Source organism: Engystomops pustulosus, chromosome 2 (assembly GCF_040894005.1).
Source record: "Engystomops pustulosus chromosome 2, aEngPut4.maternal, whole genome shotgun sequence".
Classification (NCBI taxonomy): domain Eukaryota; kingdom Metazoa; phylum Chordata; class Amphibia; order Anura; family Leptodactylidae; genus Engystomops; species Engystomops pustulosus.
Window position 1 is genome coordinate 36,653,505 of NC_092412.1, and position 25,736 is coordinate 36,679,240.

The window sequence follows — 25,736 nt, forward strand, 5'->3', positions numbered from 1 at the left end:
AAATCCGCACCCGACATCTGGATAGGAGTGGACAATGGAATCAATGACATGCAAAACTGAGAGACAAAATTATAATCGATTAAATTAGTCGCAGCACCTGAATCCAAAAAGGCGCAACCAGTGCAGGAAACAGACTGAAACTTAACCGTACAAGGTAAATACATTCTAGACACAATAGGGAGTACCTGAGCTCCTAAGCAGTCCCCCCGACTACTGCTTAGGAGCGGAAGTTTTTCCTGCTGCTGCCTCTTGGAACAGGTGTTGATCTGATGATCAGGACTTCCACAGTAGAAACAAAGATGGCGTCTTATTCGATGTTGCTTCCGCTGTGCAGGAGAGATGCTATCCAGCTCCATGGATTCCAATTCTGGACTACCTGGAGACAGACTGGCCGCTGGCTGACAGTCAGAGGACACCCGAGGTGATCGCCTGGATCTTAGGCGACGATCAACTCGGATGACCAGAGTCATAGCATCATCTAATGTCTGAGGCTCGGCATAAGCTAAGACTAAGTCCTGTACTCGGTCTGACAGTCCGGACATAAATTGGTCTTTTAGGGCGCAGTCATTCCATTGCGAGTCAGTCACATACTGTCTGAACTGGGCACAATAATCTTCTGCGGTCCGTTTTCCCTGACACAGAGATCTAAGGTGGGAAACTGCAAGTGCTCGGCGGTCAGGTTCGTCATAAATCTGGCCTAAAGCAGAAAAAAAAGCGTCAAGAGAAGAACGGGATGGAGAGTCAGGTGGGAGAGAAAAGGCCCAATTTTGCGGATCCCCACGTAACAGGGAAATTACCACGCCCACCCTTTGAATCTCCGTGCCCGATGAACGAGGACGTAAAGAAAAATAAAGTTTACAGCCCTCCCGAAATGAAAAAAATTTCTTACAGTCACCAAAAAACACGTCAGGGAGAGGAACCTTAGGTTCCGGCATGGGTGGCAGTGGGTCCTGTGGTGATGTCTGCCGTGGAACCTGCATAGATTCTTGAATTTGGAGACGGGAAGCTAGATCCTGAACAAAGTGAGTTAGGGTCTGGACCTGAGTGACCACAGCTGACAAAGGCTCCATGGGAGGAGAGAATGTAGCAGGTCAGATACAGGATGCAGACCTATGTATGGGCCAGTGTTTCTGTTAGGATAGGGTACACAAAAGACAGGGGATAGTGTGCCCTGAGCTTGCCCCAACCTCTGTCCCTTCCTATAGCCCCCCCACGCTAAACCGTGGGGCGACTACTTGAAGACTCGAAATACTCTGGGTAAGTGTGGGAAGGGCAACACAAACAGACTGACAAACATAAAACATAAAAGAATCGTAAACAAGCCGGAGTCACAACTAAAGGGTACGTCAAAAGCAGAATCAGGAAGCAAAGAGTCAAAGTCCAAAACTAGCCGAGTTAGCAACAATATAGATACAGATACCGAGCAATACAAACTAGCAGCAACCAGGTGGAGAAAGGGATTTTCAAACACTGGCACTGGAGACTAGTGAAGCTGCAATTTATGCAGCCAGAACTCCACCTCCAGAATCTGATAGGAGCTGGACAGTTCCTGGGAATTAACCCCTCATGGTGCAGAACAACCAGGCACCAAGCAGAGGTTCAAAGTCCCAGCCCCTCCTAGACAGCGCGAGATCTTAGCAGCCGCTGCCCAGGACGAGAGGTGGAGTTTGCGCGGATACGCGCCGGGGTACGGAGAACGCTGCTGGCACCACCAGAAGAACCAGAAGTCCCAGCAATCTCCCTAGCGAACCTGACACTGGCAGGTCTCCAGCAGGGTGGTGTTTGCAAGAAATGATGAGGGAGAGGCTGCTATAGCGGATCTCCCTGGGGCAACCCTTTGGTGTCTAGAGTATTAGTCTCTGTGTGGTGGACAGGGTGCCCGTGATGGTGACAGCCGGAGTAGCAGGGACCAGACGGAGGCAGAGGTTGAACAGAAACACTTACAGTTCTTTATTGGAACCGACAGGAACTTCAGCAACGTGCCTTTAACAGAGTGATGGAGTACTGAGATGCTTTTGGAGGAAGCCACAGGAGGGATTCTCACCAGCCTGGATGCAGGGGCAGGCTGGGAGGTAGCTGTGTCCTAATAGGAAGCTTCAGCTCGTCCTGGAGTGCTTCAGGTATCACCCTGGAAGGTAGGATGATACCCCTTTCCTCACTATACTAGCTAATATATCAGCTCCACTCTTCAGAGACAGGGGCTAAGCTCTTCCTGCTCTTATCTGGTATGCTGGCTGACTAGATCTCTAGCTGGTGTCCTGCAGACCCTAAGGTCTGACCAGGACTGGTCTCTTCTACCTTCTGGGAGAGACTGCTCTCCTCTCTCTCCTGAGAGAGACTCCTCCAGAACATTCCTGGCCAGGGGTTTTATTATCTCCCCTTGGTCAGGTGGTGGCTGCTCCTCCAATCACATCTCAGCTTACAGAGGACAGGATATAATACAAGACATTGGATGATAGGTTTATACACATCTTGCATCATACACAAAGTTAACTTTTGCCTTGCCAGGCAGGATTAACCACTGCAATGTCCCCTGCGTGATGTGATGACATACTGTGGGGCTTATTCGCAAGCACTCCTTCGCCATTGCATCGGCGAGGGTGTTGCATACCCCCGGGGCAATTGAAAGAGCCGCCCTCGGCTCGACTACAGATGGTTTGGGGGCGCAGAGGTGGATAGGGGCACTTCTGGGAAGTGCAGGCTATGTGAGGTGTAGGGACAAACCGCCCATGGTCCTGGAGACAGGCACCTGGGTTGGTGTCGGACTAAGACACATATATGTAGATGCGAAGTAAGACAGTTGGTCGCTAACGCCATTAAACCGAACTGTACAGTAGGAAAAGTGTGGTGTCATGTCCTGTAATCCACTCCTTGCACCAAGGCCTGTATATTTGTTATGTAAACACTTCTTCCCTGGCGACAAATATATAATGTGTATATCTGCATTGCATTAGCATATGCGATACGAGTACCTCCTGACTGACATCCTTACCCATAGTATGAGTGGCATCCAGGTGCTAGCTCTGTAACACCCCCGGTCCCCGAAGGACCCGCAGTTTACGGACTACCCCCATGTGCAAACCTCGGTTTGGGGATAAGGTAGCGGTCAGTGTTTCACAAAAAGACGGTCCGACACAGCCACACTACAACCTGTAAAGCCTATGAAAGGGTTAATGCAGACTACTGGCATATATCTTGACAGTGTGCAAACAGTAGGTAAATTCACATTGGCTTAGGAGCCCAATGGGTACACATCTTGAACGTTACAAACGTTACAGAGGTAGGCTATTCAGGGTAGCAGCATAAAAGGTCTCTTTACCTGAAAAGGAAAAGGCATAAAGAGTGCAAGCAGAATGTCCATACCTAAAAGGAAGGCATTAAGTGCAATATAAAAATAAGTCAGTAGCAATAGCAACTTTTCCTTGGAGTTGGCAAAAGTCTCACAGAAGGTCTTTAATGACAAAGTCCATCTTCTGGGCACAGCCCTTGAGGTGGGGAAAAGTGCAAGAAAGATGCAAAGGGTCTCCTCTTTGTGTAGAGGGACAGAGTCCTTTGAAGAAATCTCTGCTGGGGCAGAGGAAGGGTGCTATCATAGCACATGACAGTGGAAAATCTCTTGACTGAGATAAATAAGGGTAAGAGTCTCAGGAAAGTCTCTGGCTCTATAGGGTCAATGGAAATAAATATACAATATGTACACAGTACCTGAAGAAGGCTTTCAGCCCATCAGGGGTTACTCGGCATCGCTGGGTTCAGCAGAGACAGGATCCAGCTCCAGCAGGGAATCCTGTACATCCTCAGCGGGAGTAGGTTCCGGCTGGGGACACCCGGTGGCAGTAGCGGGTACTGCAGGTGCAGCAACATCCTCCAGACCTTCAGGGGGAGGAGCGCTGTCGCCCGGGATGTCGGCTGTTCCAGCCGGGGGCTCAACTGAGCCAGGGACCACAGAGGGGTCCATCAGTACATAAATAGGGGCCTGCGGCAGCGCCGTGGCTCCCTCTAGCTCCGGTTCTTCTGGGGCCGGGTCATCAACCCATTGGTAACCGGCAAGTGGAGAAGTAGACCTCGTCGGAACCTCCGGACAAGGTTCCGTAGCCTGGATGTCTTCTCCCACAGAAGAACTATGGGACCTGGCAAGGCTCCCGGCAGGGGAGACAGTGGGGGTGGCGCCCTGGATCATGCCCGGCCCATGGATGGCAATGGGACCCGTACTCACGATTACCGTGGACGGAGCATTCACGTGGGTCACCGCCTGGGGACTCGCAGCCGAGGAAGAGGAGGTGTTCGGGGATTCCGGCCACTCGTCGTCCTCATATAGCTCATCATACGGTGGGTAGCGGTCCTCATCGGAGTCGGGCATCCGGATCACACCAGCCGCCCATGGTCCTCGGGGGCCCTCCTGCAGGGAGAACTCATTACACTCTCCTGGCTTCAGGTTGTGCAGGCTCTCCGGCAAGTCAGGCCTCTTAACAGACCGGCGGGGAATAAATACCTCCCGTCCGGTGTAGTCTTGGGTGGCGAAGCCATAGCCGCGTTGTTTGTCAAAGAACCGGACCATGCCGGTGGTGCGGTTCTTTTCCACCCAGGCTCCAGCTGCAGACCGGCCGGCCATGTAACGCTGGGCCTCCTTCTCGCGGCGTCGCTGTTCTGAGACCGCGTCTTGGAGTCTCTGGCGGACGGCCTCACCTCGGCCTCGAGGCTTCGGAGGTGCCGGTGCTGGGGCTCGTGGCTCCGGTGCAGGCTTGGATCTCCGTGTTGGTCGGGCAGGAGCAGCCGGAGGATCAGGAACCGTCTCAGCAGGGCTAGCAGGCCGAACAGCAGTGACAGTAGGCCTCGTAGCAGGTGGCACAGCAGCAGTAGGCCCAGGCGCTGGCTCGACAGGAGTCGGGGCCTCCCCACGTGGCGCCTCCACGTGGGCCCGCGGTACCGGCATGGTAACCGGGAGAGGCACGAGGAACCGCCCGGGATGTAGTTGGTACTCCGTCACTGTCTGGACATACCTCCTGGTGACGAAGGCTCGGGTCAGTCCTCGATGCAGCCGGTGCCCAGCAAAGGGCCTCCGGACCGGCTGCGCAGAGACCACAACCATGGTCTCTAAGACCTCGTAAAACTCTGGACGCTCCACAGGAGGGAATGGCGGAGGACCCCACATGGTGTTGACCTCACAGTTCAAGATCCGCATGAGTTCTGGCGTTTTGTTGAGACGGGGCAGGAAGTCCGCGTCGCGCCAGAGGGAGGAGTCCAAGTCCTTCCCGCCAAGAGCTGTGGCGGGCTCTAATTTTTCCTGCGCCACAGGAGGCGGGGTTCGCGCCCTTCGCGCGTGGGTGGAGCTTGGTGTGTCGTCTGGGTTTCCCGCCAGTGAAGATTTTGGCGGGCTGGAATTACTTGCTGCGCCACAGTTTCTGAGGTAAAATCTTTAGGCGCGGCAGCGCTGGATGTAGCAGAGCTGGTACAGTTCGTGCAGGGATTAACCTCTTGAGTGCTGGAGCGGCGCTCGACAGCACGTGGCAGCATTAACACAGTTCAATCCAGAAACACACAATCACTTGGGCCTAAACCCGAATGGCAGCAGGGTTAGGCAGCACAGTCTTTAATAAAGGAAAGTCTTTAATGCCGTAATAAGGCACAGAAGTATCAATCCTGTTCGTGACGCCACTTGCAACATCCCCCACCGGGGCCTAGCCTTTTCTTGGGGCCTGGAGACAGCCTGGGCCCGCAGTACCTGAGTGTTTGGCGGTTGCGGCCTAAGCACGCTTGTGTCACGGTGCTTGGTATGGGGAACCGGAGGGCTGTCCTACAGCCTGGCAGGTCTCCAGCAGGGTGGTGTTGGCAAGAAATGATGAGGGAGAGGCTGCTATAGCGGATCTCCCTGGGGCAACCCTTTGGTGTCTAGAGTATTAGTCTCTGTGTGGTGGACAGGGTGCCCGTGATGGTGACAGCCGGAGTAGCAGGGACCAGACGGAGGCAGAGGTTGAACAGAAACACTTACAGTTCTTTATTGGAACCGACAGGAACTTCAGCAACGTGCCTTTAACAGAGTGATGGAGTACTGAGATGCTTTTGGAGGAAGCCACAGGAGGGATTCTCACCAGCCTGGATGCAGGGGCAGGCTGGGAGGTAGCTGTGTCCTAATAGGAAGCTTCAGCTCGTCCTGGAGTGCTTCAGGTATCACCCTGGAAGGTAGGATGATACCCCTTTCCTCACTATACTAGCTAATCTATCAGCTCCACTCTTCAGAGACAGGGGCTAAGCTCTTCCTGCTCTTATCTGGTATGCTGGCTGACTAGATCTCTAGCTGGTGTCCTGCAGACCCTAAGGTCTGACCAGGACTGGTCTCTTCTCCCTTCTGGGAGAGACTGCTCTCCTCTCTCTCCTGAGAGAGACTCCTCCAGAACATTCCTGGCCAGGGGTTTTATTATCTCCCCTTGGTCAGGTGGTGGCTGCTCCTCCAATCACATCTCAGCTTACAGAGGACAGGATATAATACAAGACATTGGATGATAGGTTTATACACATCTTGCATCATACACAAAGTTAACTTTTGCCTTGCCAGGCAGGATTAACCACTGCAATGTCCCCTGTGTGATGTGATGACATACTGTGGGGCTTATTCGCAAGCACTCCTTCGCCATTGCATCGGCGAGGGTGTTGCACTGGCATTTTCTTTCACGCCTCAGAATGGCTCAAAAGGGAAGGCTCCTAAACTACAACCAGGCATATAGATGGAGGTGTTTGGATTGTAGATATGATTATCAGTGGCGTAACTAGAAGCTGATGGGCCCCAGTGCAAAGTCTGTGCCAGGCCCCCGACTATAATGTATGGTTTATAGTAATAGTCTTCTCATATGGGAAAGTGACACCATATGGGTCCCCCTCAGTGTTTGCAGAGGTTATATTTGTTAAGAAGTGAGGGGGGAGCCGGAAGGGTAGAGGAAAGGCGTAGGAGGAAGTGTGAGATCTACGGAACATGGTTACGGTAGTTCAAGAAGGGGGTGGGGAACCGACGGGGGAGTGTGTAAAAAATGACCATAGACAGATCTCCATCCACTGGAAGTAAACATAGAAGTTTTCTATAGCAGCACAACAAGCAGAGATCTAGAAAAACACAAGTAATTGATATATAAAGTATATTGGAAAATTGTATAAATTTTCCTTACCCAAACCATATCAATTATTTGCTGAAAGTGGACAACCCCTTTAATCTCCTATCCACAGATTTGGATAGGATGCTGATCAGTGCGGGTTCCGACCTTTAGGACTGTCACCAATCATAAGAACAGGGGCCCTTGTCTGAGTGTAACCATAAGTCAAAACATGCACCTTGTATTCAGCTGGAGATGGGGGGCGATGCTGCCTCCAGCAGGTCATACTAGAGCACTGCTTCTCCATCCAGGTGGGGGAATGAGTCTCCTGCTATGATCAGACAGCCTGTTATTTTCTATCCTATGCATGCACCTTTAAACATCCAATAAACTTGTCAAAAGAAGTTATTGGTATAACCTGATTAGATATTGCTATCCCAGAGTATCACAGAAGAAAAAGAACACCTAAAATGTTTTCTTTACTAATATATATCACAATATTCACATTAAAATCCGTCACTTACTCTTAGATCCAGGCACTGTTAATGTGTTGATCTTTTTATATTTGTCAGCTGTGGACTCGTTCCTCCTAAGATCAAATGTTAGAATTATGTTAATGCATCTTAAGGGCTCTCTGGGATGTTACCAGAGCCCCTTCATGATTTAGCTTCACAGGCCTTTACACTGTCTAACCCTTCCCATTACGCCTTCAGAACTTCCCCCTCCCTCTGCCTGCTGTAGTTGCACACAGTGAAAGGGGGAAATACACTTCACAGTATAACAGCCTGTGAAGCTACAGCATGGAGGGGCTCTGATAACACCCCCAGGAGCCCTTCTGGTTTATTAGCTTGATATTAAGAGTTGGTTTTACAATGAAGGACGCCATGGATAACAATATATAAGAAGATTACCACTGTCACGTTGTCTGTATATATGAGTAAGTGTCCCTGGTTTATCATGATGAATTTTAGATGGTAACATGTAGATGACACAAGCATATAAAATGTGTGTTTGTATTGCACAGATGTCCCACAACATGAATCACAAGTGTGTAATTGGTCTTGTGAGGACCCCCCTATACTATTCTATGCGTTTCGTCCCTACTCTAGGCTCCTCAGTAGTATTCGATGAAACATTGCACAACAGAGAGCAGTGTAGTAAGGGGTTACTTCCATATTTTAAGACATTTGTGGTGTTTTTTCGTCAATTGATCATTATAGACAGAAGACACTTTGCGTGTGACAACTGTGTGTTGCTTTAAACATTACTATTTTAATATATTAGTAAAGGTTATGTTTTAGGTCTTCTTTTTCTTTAGTATCTGTCTATTATTATCCCATTGAACTTTTCCAAAAATGCTCTATGTAAATGCAGATTGTTTTTTTTCAGTCCTATACATAAAAGATGTTGGCAATGTGAGGGATACAGCACCATCTTGTGGTCTTGTTGTGGATTTACACAGTAATTTTGTGGTTAGCACATAAAATGTAGATTTAGCCATTACATTATGTATAATAAGCTTACATACATGATCTACACCTGTAAGGGCCACTTCACTTTTGTTTTCCTTTAAAATCTCTTTTTATCGAGTTTTATATTCACTTTTTTATCTGCAAAATCTGTTGCAAAATTCTTCTCCTATTGGAATCAATGTTAGGCACCAAAGTCACTTTGCTCAGCATCCGATATATCGGACGCAGAGCGCTAAGGGGTTAATCAGTCCTGATGTTTACATTTTGGTTGTCCTGGATACAACCATAACCTCCTATGGTCAGGCAATAGCTTTTCCTCTCAAGCAGAAGCATGCAGAGGGGCTACAAACTCTATAGAAAAGATAAGCTCTTGATCAGAGGAAGAGGTAGTCAGAGGTAGCAGAGCTGACTCTGTGTTTTATAGGTGAGGTAGCAGGGCTGAGTGTGTTGCTGTGTTTTATATGCATCTCTCTTTCTATGATGCTAGTAGAATGTTTAGAAACTAAATAAAAGTGTAGATAAACCTGTACCCTGAAAACCTAAGCACATTGTCAGCACACAGATTGTCATAGCAAAGAGGGATCATGAAGCATCTGCTCAGGTAGTGACCGCCTGCACTGCTGAATATTACACTATTATATTACACTGACCACCTAGACCGTGATAAAACGCAGTAAAATTGCAATGTAATGAGTCAAAAATATCTTTATTGTGTGAACATCACTAGAGGATTAAATATTAAAGACTTTGTTTCATGGGCAAACCCAGCCAACCATGTGTGCTGTTGAATTCACTGGGTCTCAATATGGGGTGCTTTGGATGTGAGGGCAGAGTAAATATTTGAGGCTGGAGATAAAGCAATCATACTCTAAAAATTCTCTTTTATATTCATAGAAAACGCTAAAAGATCTATTTGGTCACGTGACACGGTCACTAACGGCTCAGCGCGGGCGAGCAAGGGGAGGGCGCACACCGCGCATCACGTGACATCCGAGAAGAAGCTCCGCCCCCGATCACGTGCTGCGGCCTGCGGAGCTAGCCTGGAGCGGCGCGAAAGCGTTTATAGAGACTGTAAAATGGCCGACGGCGGATTGACGTGCGATAGCTGCCACCACAGCGCGGGTAAGATGGCGCTCACGGTGTGAAGAGTGACATGTATACTAATGGAAGGCGGGCGTAGTATAGAGAATGTGTGCGCCCGAGTAAACCAATCATATCAAAGCTTTCAACTTCCAGTCAGGGAATGAAGTGAGAGCAGCGCTGTGATTGGTGGGGGGTGTTCACAGGCTGAGGGCGCGCATAGTAAGTGCATGTGATATGTGCTACATATGTATGGTATATTCCCGGCCTACAGGAGGAGTTTAGACTACCCATTCATCTCTATAGCGCAGTACCTAGCTACTGCCAGTGACATGGAGCAGCACCGTGCATGTGTGACCCCCCCCCCCCCATTAATTGGGGTACAGCGGACCCCTAGTCCCATCATCCATTAGTCTCACCTCCGGTACTATCACCAATCCGCATGTTATCCTGTGTTGGGGTGATACTTTATGTTAATGGACAACCCCTTTAAAGCAAATCTACCATCAAAATCCATTATGATAAACCATGAACACTCATTGATCCAGGCAACGTGACTGCGGTAATATTCTTATTCTTATATTTGTTATCCATGGCCTCTTAAATCTAAGATCAACTTTTATAATTATGCTAATGAACCAAAAGGCTCCGGAGGTGTTTCCAGAGCCCCTCTGTGCTGCAGCTTCAGAAGTTGTTACCTGGTCCCCCTAAACAGTGTACCTGCATGTGAAGCTACAGCACAGAGCCTTTCTGGCTCATTAGCATAATTTAAAGGTACAATTTAGAAGGAGGTAGTTTATAATAAATATACAAAGATAACCACAGTCACTGTACCTGGATCTATGGGTAAGGGCCCCCTGATTTATCATTATGGATTTTGATACATAGTATATTTCCACTGGTGGAATAAAAGAATCTTTCATTTAACCCTGGAGTGCTGTTTCCACATCGAGGATTGTATCACGGATTTCGATGGTAGATTTCCTTTATCTCCCCTCCTCCCAAAAGTCAGAATATTTTCCATTTACAGAGCAGTATGAGGACTTGTTTTCTGCAAGGCAAATTGTACTGCCTTGCAGCGTCATTAAATATTTCAAACAACATAGTGCAGTGATGGCAAACCTTTTAGAGACCGAGTGCCCAAACTACAACAAAGACCCGCTTATTTATCGCAATGTGCCAACACAGAAATGTAATGTGTGATTTATACTCCCTTCTCTGTCACAGTTTTCATTGATACCAGCACCTGGGGACACCAATAAAGCAGAAAATAGTCCCTGGTGGAGCTGTCACTTTAAAATATCTCTGTGCACAGCAAGTCCTGGGCTGTCTGGGACTGCAAGAAGATACCTGGAGTCATCTCTGGTGATGGCCTGGGTGCCCACAGAAAGGGCTCTGAGTGCCACCTCTGGCACCAGTGCCATAGGTTAGCCATCACTGACATAGTGGGAAGATGGTAAAAAAAATGCAGTGAAATTAAAGACAAAAACCTATTTGTACCATTTTGTTATGAGCTTTTTTTTTATTATATATTTTTTCAAATGACACATGCCCTTCATTTGGGTCCGTAGGATCACAGAGATACCAAATCTATTATTATTTATTACTGTATGGTGTGATTCATTATAATTTAATATAGTTTCTGTACCTGGACTTAAAGGACATCCAGACTCTTACCTGTCATAAACAGTCACTCCTGACTATGGGTAGTGCATGGTATTGGACAAGCCCTTTAAAGGGAACCTGTCACCAGAGCACTCTTTTTTTCAAAGTTGACAGGTTCCAATAAAGACAGAAATGTTGTTCAACTTCGGGACAACCCCTTTACGGGTACTTTAAAGATGAAGCGGTTCATGAGCTGAGCCCTCTCTCCATACAGGCTTGGTGTCTGCTGTATACAAAGGGAAGAGAGCTGGACTTACGTTACCATTCTCTGTGTAACGGAAAAATAGTGAATGCAAGGGTTTCAGTGTTGCTCCCCCATTGATTCATTGTTGATAACCCACCCTATGGATAGGTCATTAGTACTGAAAATAGGAAAACCCGCATCTAAAGGTTTGTCATAAGAGAGAGGCATATCCCTGGCACAGCCTTTTTAAAGGGAACCTGTTGCCAGAGCACTCTATTCAAATATGACAGGTTACAATAGAGACAGAAAAGTCTGTATCACACATGTTTTTACATAAGTTTTACTAATATCCGCTTATAAAATGTACCTGGTTCCCTGCCAGCTCGCGCATCATAGTCCCTGGGACTGTGCCTTTCTTATTACAACCGGCGCCTGTCCGTTTGAATCCTTGATTCGCTCATCTCATTATTATTAACCCCACTCCCACATCCTCCCTCTATTCCCCCTCCCACCCATGATGTGGGCTTACCGCACAAGGAGACCTTGAGCTTTTCGCGGTGAGCCATGTAATTCGGACAGCCTCGCTGTCGTTGTAAATGCGCCGCTTCGTACGCTAGCTTTCTAGGCACTGAGGACATACGCAAACTGTGTAGTGAGTTTCATTATCTCCTCAGTGCCTAGAAAGCTGGCGTACGAAGTGACGCGTACGCAACGGCAGCGAAGCTGTCCGAATTATATGGCTCTGCATGTGACCCCACGTCAGTTGTGGTGCTGGTTTTGGACAAAAGCAGCTATGTTTTTCAACCACCACACAAACTCATTAACAGCACCCGATAAGAGTGGATCCTGCCAGAGGGGGCACACATCCGCATGTAAGCGTGCTTGGTTTACAATCCTTCATCCTGGTGGTAGATGTCTTTATCCCCAAATGCTAAGGTTCCAACAGTCAAGAGAACTGGACCACAGCAATTATGAGAACAGACTAAGGCCGGCGGCACACCTGGCGTTTTGAATCCGTTTTTGGGCTGCTTTTAAGCAGTCCGTTAAAAAACGCATCCGTTTTTGACCAGTTTTACCAATTATCTTAATTAAAACTGGTCAAAAATGTTTTTCAAAAACTGATGCGTTTTTTAACACATGCGTTTTTTATGGACTGCTTAAAAACGGACCAAAAACTGGTTCAAAGTGCCACGTGTGCCGCCGGCCTAAGGGTGATGCCACACGCTAGCGTTTTGATTCTGTTTTGTAACGGAATCAAAGCGCTCTGGGGCAACCCGTGGCCGATCGCATATGTTTCTATGCAAAAGCATGCGATCGGCAATCAGCGCCTGTGTTTTGTATTGTGTAAATGCGAGACACCGGGCACTGATTGCCGATCGCATGCGTTTGCATAGAAACGCATATGCGATCAGCTGCAGGCTGCCCCAGTGTGCTTTATTCCGTTACAAACGGAAACAAAATGCTAAGGTGTGACATCACCCTTAGGCCGGCGGCACATGTGGCATTTTGAACCTGGTTTTAATTAAGATTATTGGGTAAACCGGGCAAAAACGGATGCGTACTAAAAAACCGCATGTGTTTTTTGACGGACTGCTTATAAACGGGCCAAAAACTGGTTCAAAACGCCACGTGTGACCGCAGCCTTATGAGTGGACTGGCAGGCCGAGAATGTGTCTTTCCCCACTATTAATTTCAATCAGAGAAGCCAAATATTGCCATGTACAGCACTCGGCTCGCTCCATTGCTGATGTCATTGAATTGAATGAAGTGGCGGGACATAAGTAATAGAGGACCAATTTTTATGATAGTTGGGGGTCGCAGCTATAAGACCCTCCCTGAATAGGAAGTTATTCTCTATCCGGTGGATTGTGGAAAACTTCCTAAGTTGGTACAAAACCTCTATTCTGGAGAATAGCTCCCATCCCAGGCATGAGACTGTGGTGGCATTGGGGAGCACCTTCAGTGACCGACTGCTTCACCCCAAGTGTGAGAGGGAGCGTTATCGTAAGTCATTCCTCCCCGCTGCCATCAGGCTGTTCAACAAACAAGGCCCAAAAAGAAGTGACCTGCGCCCCCCACCTAACCAGTCCCTGCAGGGCCCATCCACAGACTGAACATCATACAGCCAATCATTGCTTTTTCTTGTCTTTTTATCCCTTTTTGTTCATTTATCCCTAATAATATTGTTCTATCATTGTTTGTACTGTATTCTCTCTGCTGCTGTAACGCTGTGAATTTCCCCACTGTGGGACTAATAAAGGATTATGTCCTCTTACAAGGGTTTACTAGCTCATCTTGTCATTACTAATTTACTATGTATGGACAGAACTGTAGAGGGATCTGCTGCAATTTGTTGAAATGAAGAAATCTGTTTTCTAGATTAGTATTTTGCCATAAACACACTGATAAGTATATAACATTTAATTTTTTTTTTTTTTTTAAAAGGCGACTGTGTAGAAACCCTGCCCTGTGGACACTGCCTGTGCGGAGTGTGCTCTTGTAGGATGGACTCATTAACAATCATGTGTCCTATGTGTGAGGTAAGAGCTGCATCTTACAACTTTCATTTTATTCCCTGCTCTTTCTATCCCGAAGAGTCCAGCGGGAGGTTTCTTTTTTATTATTACCGTATATACTCGAGTATAAGCCGAGTTTTTTAGCACAACTTTTGTGCTAAAAATTCAACACTCGGCTTATACTCGGGTATACAAAATAATAAACTTACTACTCACCATTCCGACGGCCTGGACAGCTCCTCTTTATCTTCATGCCGCAGGTCCGTGGGAGCTCCGTGGCCGCGCCTCTTCTGTCTTCATGCCAGCTCTGGGCCGCGACAGCTCTGTGCGCACGGCCCGTCCGGCACTCAACTGTGATGTCAGCCGCTGTTGACGTCACAGAGTGCGCCGGGCGGGCCGTGCGCACTGAGCTGTCGCGGCCCCGAGCCGGCATGAAGACTGAAGAGGCGCCGCCACGGAGCTGCGGCATGAAGATGGAGAGGAGCTGTCCGGGCCGTCGGAATGGTGAGTAGTAAGTTTATTATTTTTTTTACCGGCAACAGGGGGCTGGCAGGCATTAAAAACAAAGGGGCTGGCGGGCATTAAAAACAAAGGGGCTGGCAGGCTACATAGACAAAGGGGCTGGCAGGCTATATACTGAAGGGGGCTGTGACCAATGCATTTCCCACCCTCGGCTTATACTCGAGTCAATAGGTTTTTCCAGTTTTGGTGGTAAAACTAGGTACCTCAGCTTATACTCGAGTATATACGGTATGTGAGTTAGGACTATCCCATTCCCTAAAGGGAAGCTGTATTGAGGATTTAGGCACACGGGCCACTACCAACCTGTTACCTTGTAGGAGGATAGGATCACAATGAGATCCATTGTCAGACTGGATTTCCTACATCAGAATATCGAAGAACAAGATTGCGAGTCTGTTGCTGTCCTAACTCGTCAAGATAGAATTCTGTTAATCCCAAAATGAGCAATTTTTATAAATATATTAATTACTATATATATATATATATATATATATATATATATTTATCTTTCTTGGTCTGCTCAGCTTGTCTTGCTGCATATAATGCTCCTAGAGGGTAGGACATTTTGTAAAAAATCAGCTCAGCTCTTCCTGCTCTATAATATGCCTCCTGCAGACAGGACACTATGTACAATCTGCTCAGCACCTTCTGCTCTACAACATGCAGTCTGCAGATAGGACACTATGTACAATCTGCTCAGCTCCTACTGCTCTATAACATGCTACCTGCAGATAGGACACTATGTACAATATGCACAGCTCCTACTGCTCCATAACATGCTGCCTGAATCTGTTCCACTTCCTCTCCATTATAAAATGCTGTCTGAAAACAGAATTGTTTGTAATTTGACATCTACCATATGACATAATGTGACATAAAGGACATCTTCCACCAGGATAAAGGATAGTAATGCCCCCTCTGCCACGATCTGCTCTTATTTTAGCTTCTTATGCCTTGGTTTTTTTAAAAAAATTATGCAAATGATTAGATGATTGCTTGTTCAGGTCCCATGGTGGAAGAAATAAAAAAGTAAAAAAAAATGTTATTCAATAAAAAATAAATAAATAAAAATACCCATAAGCCCCATAACATCTAAAAAGACATATAATTCACAAAAAAGTCTAAATCATAACACGAACCCCACATGTATAGTATCACCGCGTCCTTAATAAAGCGTAGAATAAAAGTAAATAATTATGGAACCCACAATAAATAATTAATTCTGAAAATAGGGAAAACCGATATTCGATTTGTAAGCCGCGTGACATCAAAATAAATTATCCAGACATTTCAAAAATTATGAATATGTAAAGCAGACATAAGGGAAATGTTATTCAGTAAGTTATTTAGGTGGTAAATCTATTTGCCTGAAAACGCGATGATTCCGAATTTCAAAAATTAATTTTTTTTTCTAAAAATTCATAATTTTTTCATTTTTTGGGAAATAAACGCAAAACTTATCAGCCAAAATTTACCACTAAAATGAAGTACAACATTTGAGGAAAAAACAATCCTTAGAATCGCTTTGATAAGTAACAGTGTTGAAAAGTTGTAACCATATAAAGTTATAACCCTTAAGGGGTTAAAGGAAATCTACTATCAAAATCCATCATGATAAACCAGGGACACTTTCCAACAGATCCAGGCACTGTGACTGGTAATCTTCTTATATTTGATATCCATGGTCTCCTTCTTCTTTAATAAACTTTTAAAATTATGCAAATGAGCCAAAACAGCTATGGGCGTGTTATCAGAGCCCCTCTGTGTTGTAGATTCATTCAGAATGTATCAGCCTGTGAGCACTTTGAGTATCAGTTTGGACATATAAGTCAGGAGTCTTAGTGCTAAATGATTAAAGGGGTGTTCCCATTTCAGAAAATTGTTATTATGATAAAAAAAAGTTATACAATTTTCTTATATACTTTTATATCAATTCTTTATGGTTTTCAAGATCTCTGCTTGCTGTCATTCTATAGAAAGCTTCTATGTTTGGAACTAGTGGAGATAAATCTGACCATGGTCACACAGGTGCACGGCTCGTTATATCACAAAGAGTAATCAGAGCAAGCAGAGATCTAAAAAAATAACTAAGGAATTGATACAGAAAGTATATTGGAAAATTATAGAACTATTTATCATAAAAAGAATGACATACATTTTCTGTAATGGGAATACCCCTTTAAGTCAGGCAGCTGATAATGTGTGTGAGGGCCAGCACAGACTAGTATATTTTTTGGCAGGACTTTTACTTAGTCCTGCATAGATAATTTTGTTTGTGTGTGTACATACAGCAAAGTGTTTGTGGCAAAGTGTTCAGCATTGGGCTGAGCTCTTTTTAATCCAGCTAATAAAAGTTATAATTTATTGGTGTATTTAAAGGGAGACTTGATTACACCCAAGTGTATTACCATATTTTTCGGACTATAAGGCGCACAAAAAATTCTTTGATTTTTCTCAGAAATCAAAGGTGCGCCTTATAGTCCAGTGCGCCTTATATATGAACCGTACTTACAGACAACAGCTGCCTTGTACTGTGCACAGGTCTGCCACCTGCTGGTCATTCATCCTTATAATCAGGTGCACCTTATAATCCGGTGCGCCTTATATATGAACCTAGACGTTTTAGCAGGCATTTATTGATGGTCAGACATTTAGGACAACATTGAATCATTCAGAGATCCTCACTCAACTCTTCTGGAGGGAGTTTGCTGCAGTGAAAGTAAAGGGACTGAATAATATTGCACACCCCACTTTTCATTTTATTATTTTTTTTTTTTTATATATATATACAAAAGTTTAAAATGTCAAATACATTTTGTTCCACTTCACAATTGTGTCCCAACCAATTCTGATTCTTCACCAAAAACATTACAATTTTATATCTTTATTTTTGAAACCTGAAATGTGGCAAAAGGCAGAAAAGTTCTACGGGGCTGAATACTTTTGAAAGGTACTGTACATATCCAACATCCAGAATGTGTTACTAAGGGGGAGATTCAAGCCTGAATCTAGTAGTAAGCTGTAATGTTTTGGGTTTTAAATTTACTAGCAGCCATTATTCAAAGTTATAAATACATGGTTTACTTGTCTGATTATGTCCTGATAGGAGGCTGAACCAGAAGATTGTGAAATCATTTGCAGTCCTGAAGACCTCTCCATCCAGAGTAGAAATCCTGCACAGTTATCGCCCATGTAAGTATTCACCAGCTTTCAAATAGTAAAAAACTTGAATTGAAGAAGCAAGGTGATATGAAGCCAAATGTAGATATGTTTTATTATATGGAGTGCATACAATGTGATATAACCTCGCACATGTGTCTGTAGCACTTTTATTTGTTTTCTTCCAAGGGAAAGAACTCCTGCATCTCCCATTCCCACTTTGGAGGAAAAAATTGTGACACTTTCTATGTCCTCAGGAGAAAGTTCTCCGTCTGCTTGCAGGTAAGTCCTGAATTATTAGTAACGTATATTATATTACACTTGCAGTGTACACTTACCGGCCACTTTATTAGGTACACCTGTCCAACTGCTCGTTAACACTTAATTTCTAATCATCCAATCACATGGCGCAACTCAGTGCATTTAGGCATGTAGACATGGTCAAGACCATCTCCTGCAGTTCAAACCGAGCATCAGTATGGGGAAGAAAGGGGATTTGATGCCTTTGAACGTGGCATGGTTGTTGGTGCCCGAAGGGCTGGTCTGAGTATTTCAGAAACTGCTGATCTACTGGGATTTTCACGCACAACCATCTCTAGGGTTTACAGAGAATGGTCCGAAAAAGAAAAAACATCCAGTGAGCGGCAGTTCTGTGGGCGGAAATGCCTTGTTTATGCCAGAGGTCAGGGGAGAATGGGCAGACTGGTTCGAGCTGATAGAAAGGCAACAGTGACTCAAATCGCCACCCGTTACAACCAAGGTAGGCAGAATAGCATCTCTGAACGCACAGTACGTCGAACTTTGAGGCAGATGGGCTACAGCAGCAGAAGACCACACCGGGTGCCACTCCTTTCGGCTAAGAACAGGAAACTGAGGCTACAATTTGCACAAGCTCATCGAAATTGGACAGTAGAAGATTGGAAAAACGTTGCCTGGTCTGATGAGTCTCGATTTCTGCTGCGACATTCGGATGGTAGGGTCAGAATTTGGCGTCAACAACATGAAAGCATGGATCCATCCTGCCTTGTATCAGGCTGGTGGTGTCATGGTGTGGGGAATATTTTCTTGGCACTCTTTGGGCCCCTTGGTACCAATTGAGCATCGTTGCAACGCCACAGCCTACCTGAGTATTGTTGCTGACCATGTCCATCCCTTTATGAGCACAATGTACCCTGTAACATCTGATGGCTACTTTCAGCAGGATAATGCGCCAGGTCATAAAGCTGGAATCATCTCAGACTGGTTTCTTGAACATGACAATGAGGTCACTGTACTCAAATGGCCTCCACAGTCACCAGATCTCAATCCAATAGAGCATCTTTGGGATGTGGTGGAACGGGAGATTCGCATCATGGATGTGCAGCCGACAAATCTGCGGCAACTGTGTGATGCCATCATGTCAATATGGACCAAAATCTCTGAGGAATGCTTCCAGCACCTTGTTGAATCTATGCCACGAAGAATTGAGGCAGTTCTGAAGGCAAAAGGGGGTCCAACCCGTTACTATCATGGTGTACCTAATAAAGTGGCTGGTGAGTGTATTTTTCACACTACAAGAAACACTGTTTAGTGTAAGAATGTCTTTGCTAAAATGTCCCTGTGTCTTATAGTCTGAATTCATGAGGTTCCAGCACTGCCAGACCCTCCATCATCCTGGAGATTGGGCAAAGCGCTGAAAATACACTTTACCCAATCTCCAGGATGACAGTGAGGAGGGTCTGGCAATGCTGCATCTTTGAACTCTAAGAGAACAGTGCCTGTGCATCGCCGCTTTCCCCCATTACCTGCTCATCCTAACAGTATGAACAGTATGACCTTAGAGTCCTTAAACCCCTTCCTGCTGCCGGTACCGGACTGTGGCAGGGGATGGTAGAAGAAGATTTGCTCATACTGTTGCTCGGACTAGGGGTGTGTGAGTGTTCGGGTTAATGGATGTAGCATAGCGTTGTGTGTGCAAGTTAATGGATAAAGCAGAGCTGTGTGTGTGTGGGTTAATAGATGCAGCAGATCTATGTGGGTGTGTGAAAGGATGTAGCAGAGCTGCTTTTGTGAATAAATGGTTGTGTGAGAAAATGGATATAGCAGAGCTGTGTATGCAAGTGAATGGATATAGCACAGCTCTGTGTGTGCGAGTGAATGGATGCAGCAGAGCTCTATGTGAGTGGATGTAGCAGTGCTTTGTGTGTGAATGCATGGATGTAGCAGAGCTGTTTTGTGAATTAATGGATGCAGCATTGCTGTGTGTGAGTTAATGGATGTAGCAGTGCTGTGTGTGTACGAGTCAATGAATGTTGCAGAGCTGTGTGTGTGTGAATGGAGGCAGCAGAACTGTGTGAGTTGATGTAGCAGAGCTGTTTGTGTGAGTAAATGGATGTAGCAGGGCTGTGTGTGTGAGTTAATGGATGCAGCATAACTCCTGAGTGAATGGATGTAGCAGAACTATAAGTAAATGGATGTAGCAAAGCATGTTGTCCTCATTTTCACTAAAGACAGGATGCAAAAGCCCATCACACCTGCTGTGCAAATATGTATTTCTGCTTTCTCTAAGCATTATTAGGTACACCTGTCCAACTGCTCGTTAACACTTAATTTCTAATCATCCAATCACATGGCGCAACTCAGTGCATTTAGGCATGTAGACATGGTCAAGACAATCTCCTGCAGTTCAAACCGAGCATCAGTATGGGGAAGAAAGGGGATTTGATGCCTTTGAACGTGGCATGGTTGTTGGTGCCCGAAGGGCTGGTCTGAGTATTTCAGAAACTGCTGATCTACTGGGATTTTCACGCACAACCATCTCTAGGGTTTACAGAGAATGGTCCGAAAAAGAAAAAACATCCAGTGAGCGGCAGTTCTGTGGGCGGAAATGCCTTGTTTATGCCAGAGGTCAGGGGAGAATGGGCAGACTGGTTCGAGCTGATAGAAAGGCAACAGTGACTCAAATCGCCACCCGTTACAACCAAGGTAGGCAGAATAGCATCTCTGAACGCACAGTACGTCGAACTTTGAGGCAGATGGGCTACAGCAGCAGAAGACCACACCGGGTGCCACTCCTTTCGGCTAAGAACAGGAAACTGAGGCTACAATTTGCACAAGCTCATCGAAATTGGACAGTAGAAGATTGGAAAAACGTTGCCTGGTCTGATGAGTCTCGATTTCTGCTGCGACATTCGGATGGTAGGGTCAGAATTTGGCGTCAACAACATGAAAGCATGGATCCATCCTGCCTTGTATCAGGCTGGTGGTGTCATGGTGTGGGGAATATTTTCTTGGCACTCTTTGGGCCCCTTGGTACCAATTGAGCATCGTTGCAACGCCACAGCCTACCTGAGTATTGTTGCTGACCATGTCCATCCCTTTATGACCACAATGTACCCAACATCTGATGGCTACTTTCAGCAGGATAATGCGCCATGTCATAAAGCTGGAATCATCTCAGACTGGTTTCTTGAACATGACAATGAGGTCACTGTACTCAAATGGCCTCCACAGTCACCAGATCTCAATCCAATAGAGCATCTTTGGGATGTGGTGGAACGGGAGATTCGCATCATGGATGTGCAGCCGACAAATCTGCGGCAACTGTGTGATGCCATCATGTCAATATGGACCAAAATCTCTGAGGAGCTTCCAGCACCTTGTTGAATCTATGCCACGAAGAATTGAGGCAGTTCTGAAGGCAAAAGGGGGTCCAACCCGTTACTATCATGGTGTACCTAATAAAGTGGCTGGTGAGTGTATTTTTCACACTACAAGAAACACTGTTTAGTGTAAGAATGTCTTTGCTAAAATGTCCCTGTGTCTTATAGTCTGAATTCATGAGGTTCCAGCACTGCCAGACCCTCCATCATCCTGGAGATTGGGCAAAGCGCTGAAAATACACTTTACCCAATCTCCAGGATGACAGTGAGGAGGGTCTGGCAATGCTGCATCTTTGAACTCTAAGAGAACAGTGCCTGTGCATCGCCGCTTTCCCCCATTACCTGCTCATCCTAACAGTATGAACAGTATGACCTTAGAGTCCTTAAACCCCTTCCTGCTGCCGGTACCGGACTGTGGCAGGGGATGGTAGAAGAAGATTTGCTCATACTGTTGCTCGGACTAGGGGTGTGTGAGTGTTCGGGTTAATGGATGTAGCATAGCGTTGTGTGTGCAAGTTAATGGATAAAGCAGAGCTGTGTGTGTGTGGGTTAATAGATGCAGCAGATCTATGTGGGTGTGTGAATGGATGTAGCAGAGCTGCTTTTGTGAATAAATGGTTGTGTGAGAAAATGGATATAGCAGAGCTGTGTATGCAAGTGAATGGATATAGCACAGCTCTGTGTGTGCGAGTGAATGGATGCAGCAGAGCTCTATGTGAGTGGATGTAGCAGTGCTTTGTGTGTGAATGCATGGATGTAGCAGAGCTGTTTTGTGAATTAATGGATGCAGCATTGCTGTGTGTGAGTTAATGGATGTAGCAGTGCTGTGTGTGTACGAGTCAATGAATGTTGCAGAGCTGTGTGTGTGTGAATGGAGGCAGCAGAACTGTGTGAGTTGATGTAGCAGAGCTGTTTGTGTGAGTAAATGGATGTAGCAGGGCTGTGTGTGTGAGTTAATGGATGCAGCATAACTCTGAGTGAATGGATGTAGCAGAACTATAAGTAAATGGATGTAGCAAAGCATGTTGTCCTCATTTTCACTAAAGACAGGATGCAAAAGCCCATCACACCTGCTGTGCAAATATGTATTTCTGCTTTCTCTAAGCATTTGCAATATAATTGTGTGTTGTAACTTACCTTGCATCCTGACAGAATCCTCTGTGTAGTTCTAGGGGTTGAGTTTTGGTTTGGATGCATCTCAAAAAACAACATGGGACATGTCTGTGCTGCAGACTGCTCAGTTTTCGGCCCAAACCTGAAACTCGGTTGCAATTAAAATATTTAAAGTATAGCACAATTTAATAAATAGTGCACATAACAACAAAAATGTGTAATGTACTTCAGCTTTCTGTCCTCTATCCTCTGACCTTCTGAATCGACGTCACTGACAGAATCCTTTTTGCACCCTGTTGCAGGATCTGGACTTATAATAGTGGTTTATGTCCTCCCTTTCTTTAAAGGTGTTGTCCCACGAACCAAGTTAGGCCCAATCCACAGAATAGGGCCTAACGGTGATTGCAGCGCTCGACCAATTTCCGTCGGCTCCTTTGAGATGTATGGAACAGAACGGTCATGCGAGATCATCTGCTCCATTAATCTTCGAGAGCGACTAGTGGTCCAACTTATGTACCTGGGACAGCATCGGACCCCTCGTTCTTGTGATATGTGGGGGTGTCATCACCAAGACCACCACCGATCAGCAAGTTAGGCCCCATTCATTTTTGCCGTTTCTCCGTTTTTGCCCCCACCCCTCCCTTCTTTAAAAATCTGTAACTTTTTAAAGAAATGTTTCAGTGTACAGAGCTTTATAAGGGCTTGTTTTCAGCGAAACAAATTGTACTGCTTAGTTTCCATGTCATCTACTGGTAAGCAGGGAATAATTTCCAAGTGCCGTGAACTTGATGCATCACTTTCTTGGGGGCGCTGTTTTTATGGTTTTCACTGTGCGCTTCAAATAACACCTTCCCTTTATCCTTTCAGTCGTGTGAAATTATGGGGCTGCCAAATTTATATAGGTTTTTATTACTTTTAAAAAAAAATTAAAACATTTTGTCCAAAAAAACCCTTCATTTTGCCATAAAATGACGCTAATAACTGGGGGTGGGAAGAGGGGTGTGATGACTTTTCCGTTGATACGATTTGTGGGACTGTGGAACCTTTTGGCCACTTTTTATTTACAATTTGTATGAGTTGCAAAATAACATGAAATAACTTTTTAGATTTTGATCGGGGACATGGTGACTGTGGGACATGGTGACACCTGACATGTTTATGATTTTTATATCAGTTCTAGCGGAACAGGGTGATTTGAACTTCTGGTCTATTTTTAGTTTTTTTTTACTAGGTTACCTTAACCATAAGTCTTCTAATGGATCATACCATATCCTGCTGTGATACAACGTAGCAGTATATGGCATTTGTGCACATCATCTGTTACAGTGGCTGTGATCATCGATTCCAATGATGTTATCAGGGAGCAATGATCACAACCAAGATGGGGCACACATACGCCCCAGGCTGTTCCATGCCATTGGCCCATGAGCCCTCTCCATACACCCCTTGCCATATGCCGACATAAGGATTATTGTTTCCTAAAGCAAAGCAGCAACTTACCAACTACATATGAGAAGCCAGTGCACTAGACCAGAGCTTTTTGGTGGGGTTTCCGCTTTGTAACTTGTTCAAAGATCTGTTTTGTGTTTTTTTTTGTCTTTTTAGTTTTCCATTGATGGAGTTGTGTGAGCGCTCTTTTGATATGGACAAAGAGATGGCAGTGGGATGCAAAAGTAAGTTACATTAATAAATTGTCCCCATGTTGGATAAAAACTTCAAAAAGAAAAGAATAAAAGTGTCTTTTTTTATTTAAATGAAACTGTGTATAATTTTATCTGTAGATGTTTAGTATTCCTATTAATTTTTAAAGGAAATCTACTATGAAAATCCATCAAGATGTACCAGGGACACTTGCTCATAGATCCAGGCAGTGTGACTGTAGTAATCTTCTTATATTTGTTATCCATGGCCTCCTTCCTTCTAAAAGCAACTTTTAAAACTATGCTAATGAGCCAGAACGACTTTTGGAGGGTGTAACCAGAGCCCCTACGAGTTGCAGCTTCACAGGCTCTTGCACTGTCCCCCTTCCTCTGGCTGCTGTAATCTCAAACAGTGGGAGGAGGGAAGTGCTCCTGCACGTTGTAACATCCCGTGAAGCTGCACCATGGAGGGGCTCTGGTAACACCCCAGCGGAGCTCTTATGGCCTGGAACTATGAGTAAGAGTCCCTGGTTTATCAAGTTTGATTTTGATGGTAGATACATGACCTTTTCCCCCAAAATGTTGCTATTGAAGAATAAAAAAACGTATCACGGACACAGTTGTAATGGTGTTGGTATGTAAGAAGTGATCTTTCCAAATACTGAAACAAGTAAACCTTCCAATCTTCTTTTAGGTGTTAGAGCTTTGAATCTTCTGCTATAGTATCACACATCTCCTGTGTCCACATGTCATTTCAGCTGCAGATGATCCATGATTTATGTTTTGCATGTAAATTAAAAGGCCCATGAAAAAAAGGTCTTGAATTTTAATTCCCTAGTGATGCTTACACAGTAAACATTTGTAGCGCCTTACTTTGCAATTTGACTCCCTTTTATTGCTGTTTTAGCTCCCATCACTCAGTGCTGGTCAGTGTAAGATTCCAGAGTGTGGAATTTCTAAGCAGACACTTCATGATCCCTCTGTACTATGAGATGCTTTGAGCTGACAATGTGCTTAGATTATCAGGGTACAGGTTTATCTACACTTTTATTTAGCTTCTGAACATTCACTAGTATCTGACACACAGAAAAAAGATGAGACAGATCAGAGTCATGAGATGGATTTAAGACACATTGGGGGTCATTTACTAAGGGCCCGAATCGCGGTTTTCTGATTTCCGATTTGCGCCGATTTTTCCCTGAATTGCCCCGGGATTTTGGCGCATCAGCGCCAGCATGCACGCGACGGAAATCAGGGGCATGGCCGTAAGAAAACCCGATGGATTCGGAAAAACCGCCACATTTTTTTTAAAAAAAGTAAATCTGCCCCAATGACTCACTCAGCTCTGCTACCTCACCATGCAGACGACCATATTTGGAGGCCGAGAACAAAGTACACAAATATCGTCTCACGCACAGCACACATTGGGGCATATTTACTTACTTACTTACGTGTGTTGTCCAACGAGGATTCAGGTCTGCCGGGATTAACTAAGATCCTGCATCCAATTTCCTGTTTGTGTCACTTCCCCCGCTGAGGGTCGCCGGAGTTCTTCTTCCCGGTTCATGTGAGTGCTGATCTTGCAACAAAATTAGCTTTTTAAATTCCGCGGTTTGTCCGAATCAGTCGGGTTGTCCGACGTCCCCTTCCCCCGATTTGTGT

The 25,736-nt window shown here is 45.4% G+C and overlaps 1 protein-coding gene across 3 annotated transcripts in view; it reads left to right on the top strand.

Annotated features, from left to right (window-relative positions):
* Window positions 1-9,529: 9,529 nt before the first annotated feature.
* Window positions 9,530-25,736, top strand: part of RNF17 (ring finger protein 17) — a 77,131-nt gene continuing 60,924 nt past the window's right edge. The window contains exons 1-5 of one of the 3 annotated variants that reach the window (XM_072134255.1): window positions 9,530-9,676; window positions 13,929-14,023; window positions 17,628-17,713; window positions 17,870-17,962; window positions 24,040-24,107. In XM_072134255.1, coding sequence (XP_071990356.1) covers window positions 9,631-9,676; window positions 13,929-14,023; window positions 17,628-17,713; window positions 17,870-17,962; window positions 24,040-24,107 — 388 coding nt within the window. In that variant the 5' untranslated portion in view covers window positions 9,530-9,630. Of the gene's footprint in view, window positions 9,677-9,773; window positions 9,857-10,039; window positions 10,059-13,928; window positions 14,024-17,627; window positions 17,714-17,869; window positions 17,963-24,039; window positions 24,108-25,736 lie in introns of those variants that run through there. The other 2 variants (XM_072134256.1, XM_072134257.1) reach the window with 2 other exon arrangements.